The sequence below is a fragment of the Stylophora pistillata genome, chromosome 7 (assembly GCF_964205215.1).
Source record: "Stylophora pistillata chromosome 7, jaStyPist1.2, whole genome shotgun sequence".
NCBI classification, from domain to species: Eukaryota; Metazoa; Cnidaria; class Anthozoa; order Scleractinia; family Pocilloporidae; genus Stylophora; species Stylophora pistillata.
Window position 1 is genome coordinate 15894335 of NC_142525.1, and position 6488 is coordinate 15900822.

Here is a 6488-nt window from a genome sequence, read left to right on the forward strand (position 1 = left end):
ATTCCCACAATTTCCCATAATTTTAAATAAACCTCCACTCATCTTGTGGGAGGTAGAGATAGCAAATCTTTTCGAGGGGCTTGACATTAGCAATTTTTTTTATTCCACAGAAGCCAAAGCCCGGTGAAATTCTTTACGATGATTTGGGTGAATTTCATCAGATGAAGAAAATGCCTGAAGTATCCACCTCCACCGAAACCCTGCCGCCAATTAAACGGCCGGAGGCTTATGCTAAAACACAGTATGCTGAAATTACCCAGTACCTGAAGGGGAACCCTGAAGACCCAGGCGCCGAGCTTCTCAAAGACAGTATCACTCCAGCTGTCACTAATACTGCTACTGGCAGCAGGGTGGAATCCTCAGCTGGAAACACAGGTGATGGTGCAGAGGCAACTATCGAGACAGGAGTTTAGTCTTAACCGAGGTTGTAAAACATAAGAGGACCTGTAGTTTGTTTCACAAGACAATGGTAATTGTAGCCTCAGCGGTTAGTTCTCACGCTTCCTATTTTCTCGTAAGCTTGAAAATTTTGTTGTAATGTAGGATAGATTTGCTTGATATATTTTTCTAACACTGTTAGAGTTTAGTACTGCCTTGTTAAAACAAGTATTTCGTGTTTTTTTTTTCTTTTAAAGTCTTACCGTACGGTTTTTGGCTTTGCTAATCATTGCTTATATATTTGTTTGTAATTTAAGATAAGAACGTCAATATTTTTTTGCATATAATCTGTTTTGTAACATAGTTTACACATAGATAGATTAGGTATACCAATATACCGGAAGGGTAGCCTTTTTACAAAACTAGCTCATACAACTTGCAGCTCGATTGTAGGTACTTTCCTTAAATTCTTGCAAGTACAAGTAGTTTACTTCGTAACGACCATAAACGTTTAACGACGTAAAATTTTCAATTTTGGTAGGAAAAACTTTTTAACACTGTTAGTTTTAAAACGCCCCCTGCTTTTACGACATTTTTCAGTAACAATCGATAGCTCTAGTTTCAGTTAAACGTGCTCAAATGTACCACGCATTAATTAGGAACTTGCAGATTCGTGCTTCTCGAGGCTAAATTCGTGTTTTTATGAAATGAATTAACACTTCAAAAATGTAGGATTATACCTTTCAAGTAACGCCCCAAGATATAATCACGCATGCGCGTGTCTTAAAAGGCAACTCATGATAACCGTACAGTCAGTTATTCCGCAACCGCTACGATCGTAGGATCAATCAGCTACAGGCTAAAGGCTACCTTTCGACTACTATTAGCGATATTTTCTGCTATCATCTGTGCAAGTCGTCACCAAAGTAAGTTTAAGTACTTTAAATGTCTTTATCGCCAACTGACTCGTCTTTTAAGGTCTAGGTGTTGTCACGCTACGAAACCAATAATGTCTATAAGCTTTCTCTGACTCGTCTCTTTTGTGTTGTTAAGCACCGATTAATTGTCTGTAATGTGACTATGTAGCCAATGCTATCTTAGCTGAAATGTATGCAATCATCGTTTTCAGTTCGAACCAGCACAACGATGGTCTGCACGACGGTAGGCTGTACTACGTTAGACTGCACTACTTCGTTCTAGTCACTGTCGCGACTACGAACTTTGAACTGTAATTAAACGTGTGTCAATTAATTTTAGAAGCTGAGTTCGAATGGTCTATCGCCTCGCACATCGCTACCCCTGTTACTGTTAAGTTTCTGAGTAAGACGCAACCCTTAGGATCTTGACATTTACAAACACACGTAGTCGAAAATTGGAAGGTGAAGATGTGGTTATTATATGACACAAGCCAATAAACCTAGAATTTTTTCTAGGAAAAAAAACCGTTTCGGTAACGTCAACCACCGTAGGCACCAGGGGCACCTCAGTTTTAAAGGGCCACGCTCAACCAGTGTGCTTTGCGCGCCGATGTCATTGTTATTATCCGGGAACTCGATACCTTTTCTCACACACTGAATGGTAACGGAAAAGAATGCCACAACAGCAGTAGCATTTGCCAATATTTTCATGGCAAAAATATGACTAACGTACTATCACTCAGAGAAAAACTAAATCGCCATGGTGGAACAGAACCAAACACAAAATAGACGAATAAACCAGGAACTCGATACTTTTTATCACAAACCGAACGGAAACGGCAAAGAATACCGCAGTGACAGTGGCTCTTGACGATCATGACTAAAACACCACACGAGTACATAAGGGTAACATACGACTAACATACGAGTAACATACGGAACAAACGGATACATACGAATACATACGACTAACATACGGGTAACATACGAGTAACATACGGGTAACATACGACTAACATACGAGTAACATACGGAACAAACGGATACATACGAATACATACGACTAACATACGGGTAACATACGAGTAACATACGGGTAACATACGACTAACATACGAGTAACATGCGGAACAAACGGATACATACGAATACATACGATTAACATACGGGTAACATACGGGTAACATACGGATACATATGAATACATACCAGTAAAAAAATACGAATACGATTAAAATTCATACGAGTAAATTTGTATGGAAAGTAACGACAACTTAAGTAAAATGTAACATGAGAGAGCAAGAGATAATTGATATTTACTCGGCATGCATTACTTCCCGCTTAAGGAAAGATTTCGTTACAAGAGCAAAGATCCCCGATATTAAACTGGTGGCCTGGGGTCATGCCACTGTTAGTTACACCTACATAACGATTCCTTTCTCAACTGTGTCATTTGTAAATCAGCATTACGCTCTTCAATCTGTTCAGTGCACAGCAAAGATTTAACGCGTGAAGACCATCCACTGCGCGACAGGCCAATTTTTGCGCACATCGGATTACCTGGCATGACCCCACGCCACCGGTTTAATATCAAAGATCTGTGCTCTTCTAACGCAATTTTTCCTTAGTCGGGGAAGTAATGCGTGACGAGAAAATATCAAATATCTTTTGCTCTCTCATGTTATATTTTACTTAAGCTGTCGTTACTTTGCACAAAAATTTACTTGCATGAATTTTACTCGTATGTTTTTACCCGTATGTATTCGTATGTATTCGTATGTACCCGTATGTTACTTGTATGCTAGTCGTATGTTAGTCGTATATATTCGTCTGTATCCGTATGTTCCGTATCTCACTCGTATGTTACCCGTATGCACTCGTGTGATGTTTTAGTCATGATCGCTTTTGACAATATTTTCATGACAAAAATAGAAAAAGGGTATCATCACCCAGAGCACAACTAAATCACTACTTTGGCATATTGACGACGGTTTCTGTCTGTGGAGCAGAACCAAAGACAGACAGAAGAATTTGTAAGACGACCAAACAGCTACATTCTGTCAAGAGACTATATTACACTGATTCTGTAAATGTACCACGATACAATCACTATTCACGGCTGAAATATCACATAAAAATGTACGAAAGCGAGAGGCTTAACAGGAAATCGATCCTTCACGTCCAAACGCATTACAAAGAGACGAAGACCTTCGAATACTTGAATTTTTATTGGGGTCATTCATCAGGCGCGAAGAAAGGATTCGTAAAAGGAGAAGCGCTACGCCTTCTCTGAATAAATTCGTCACACTCCACGTTCGATAAAAACTCACGATGTTTCAAAATATTCATAAAGAATATGGGATTTCAAGATGACATTTAAGAGAAACGTATCTCTGAATTTGTCTCGCAGCAAATGAAAGGTTACTCAAAAACCATACATGGGATTAGCCTAGAGATCGATTATAAACGCTCCCCCGTCCGTCGGTCACCCAAGACTGTGAGGAGCTTTCTATTTGACTTTCCACCGTAGAGTTTGCAGGGCTTCTGCAAACTCTACGCTCGTTTACTTGCCAAATTCCAAGCATGTACTTTGCCTATTCCATGATTTTGAATTGATCTGGTCGGCCATGTAATATGGCGGCTTTTCGTCGCGTAGGACGATCTTTATTCGATGGTTTCCTTACAGCGAACGCGTAATGAAACGTCAAAAATACGTAGTTAATAGATGTTAGACACATGAAGAAACCATGTGAAGGTATAAAAAAGCTGGTTCTCGATTAAGATTCATTCGAATAGTATTACACACACGGTAGGTTTTCTTTTTCTGTAATACAGAAAATACTGAGAAAGGCCACCACTCTCGCAATGCATCCTTGTTAAGCGTGGCCCTTTAAGAGTGTTCTTCAGGCCTGAGGCTTAGACCATCGACAACCAGCAGAGCCGTCAGTCGCTCTACAACATGAGCTAACTAATCTTCCGTGTCCGTGGGTGTGTCCACCCGTCCGTCTGACCGTGCATCCATCGATTTTTCTTTCTCTTGTCGATCATGTGTTTGTTAATTGATCGCTTCCTTCCCGCTTAATGCTTCATGCTTCTTTTTTTTTTCCCGTGGGTCAGATCCGTTAGCCAGTCTCACTTTAGTCAATTTACAATTAACATAGCAATATTTTTTTTACATGCATGGTCTATGTTGTACCGAATTTTCTTTTCAAAATCGCATAAAAAATTATCACAATTTAACAACGTCTTCTTTATGGAATCTTTTGATGACCATAACATCCTTCCATTTTCAGAGTGTAGTTATCGCTGGATGGGGTCAACATTTTCCGCAGGTGGTTTTAAATCACTCAGCAAAAAACACCTCACGCAGACGGAGTCGAAGACTACAGAGAAACCTGAAGTCTCTACGACGCATTAAGTGATTGCTGGTGATGAAACAGCAGCATTTGCCTGCCCTCAAGACGGGTGCGTGAGAGTTTTTCAAAGGCATTCTGCCTTAGAAAAACACCTGACCTCAGAAAAATGCACAAAGTCTTTAGAGAAGAGTTCTTTGCTAGACCTGGCCAAGATCGCATATAAATCTGCATTGGAAGAAGGTGTGGGGACTATACCAACTCTGCAACCAGTTCCAGGACGTGAACGTCCAACTGATTGCTGTAATAAGGAAGGCTGGGCTCTTAAGTCAACCAAGAAGGCCTACAGAAGCAGAGGGCATACCTTGATGCTAAATTCAATATTGGCCAAACGTCAAGTAGAAAATTAGACAGGGAAGTAGTTGCAAGAGAGATGAGACGTGCCCAAGTACCTGACGGTGCTCGAATTTTCATTGTTGAGCCCACCGCAGATCTCCTCCTACTTCTCCCGCCTTGTTGCTAAGGTTCGGAAACAACCGTGACCGGACGATTGCGATGTTCAGGCCAGCGGAGAGGAAACAAACCTCACGATGGCAAGGAATTTGGCCCTAGAAACCATATCTCCTCAGCAACTAATATTGCTCGATCATGTGAAAGTGTAGTGTGATAGTCCGGGTGAGTGTAAAGTTAGGTCGTTCTGTTCGGTTCGTTTGTAATGTTTATGTTGTAAATATGTCGTTTGTATGGAGCCGGTAGAAGTTGACACCTGTTTAGGGGAGTCTGTTCTAAGTTAGTAAACCAGCCGTTGAAAGTGGTCAATGCTATAGGTTAGGCATTGCTCAGAGGAACTCTGCGCAATGCTTAACCTAGAGAACGACCTAACTTTACCTACGGATCGAAACAGACCATTCACGACCGATTTACGCCACTTGAATCTTACAGCCAATAACATCACGGCAAAACTGACCAATCATTTTACACGAACTGAAATGAGAGCATTCTACTGACAACAACTATTCACTTGACTCTAATGACTTCCGCAGGGTTGTCGAAACGTCAATCACTACCACCGACAACAGTCCTCCTCAATCAGTACTACTGTTGTGTATTCATTTAGTGGAGACACACACTCCTCAATTGCTTACTACTATTCTATCTTTATTCGTTGATCAAGTATCTTATAAGCTGGTAGAATAGTCTTACTTAGTAACAGTACTTTCACATCACTCAGTAATCTTACAGTAATATCACTAACACTAGTACAAGTACTTTTACTGTGTTCTCAATACACTACAACTACACTCACCTGGACGATCACACGACACTTTCGCATGTTACCCCCGAGTTCAAGCCATTTACTGCATAATTCGATCAGTTCGATATTTGTACCACAATGAAAAACGACACGTTGAGGAAGCTAAAGCTTGGCATGCTGCAGAGTATTTGCCAGAATTTGGAGCTGAACGTTCCTGTACCTGCCATTCGACGAAAAGCACCATACCCTACCTTGCTTGGTGAAGCTGTTTCCCAGTGCACATGCCAGATCCGCCAGTAACCCATATTAATTCTGATCGGTTACCTCGTTTGCTTGTTGTTAATACCTAGGGCTGTAGTGGCTGAACAGATCGCCTAATCGATAATATTTTATTTAGATAAGTAGTAAGTAATAGTAAGGACTTTATTTATAGAGGGGGACACGTAACAGCTGAAAAGCTGACAAACCTGTGGCCCTCTAACTAGATTATACAGCATTACAAAAAAATTGATAAATAAATAAATATATAAATAATTACAAAATTATTAGAAATAGCAGGATATATTAAAAATATTCAGAAAGATA

At 40.4% G+C, this 6488-nt stretch overlaps 1 protein-coding gene across 2 annotated transcripts in view; it reads left to right on the top strand.

The window, feature by feature from the left end:
* Positions 1–1631, top strand: part of LOC111332590 (uncharacterized) — a 109967-nt gene extending 108336 nt beyond the window's left edge. For both annotated transcript variants that reach the window (XM_088727900.1, XM_088727899.1), the window contains one exon: positions 111–1631. In XM_088727900.1, coding sequence (XP_088584026.1) covers positions 111–413 — 303 coding nt within the window. In that variant the 3' untranslated portion in view covers positions 414–1631. The remainder of the gene's footprint in view (positions 1–110) is intronic.
* Positions 1632–6488: the final 4857 nt, after the last annotated feature.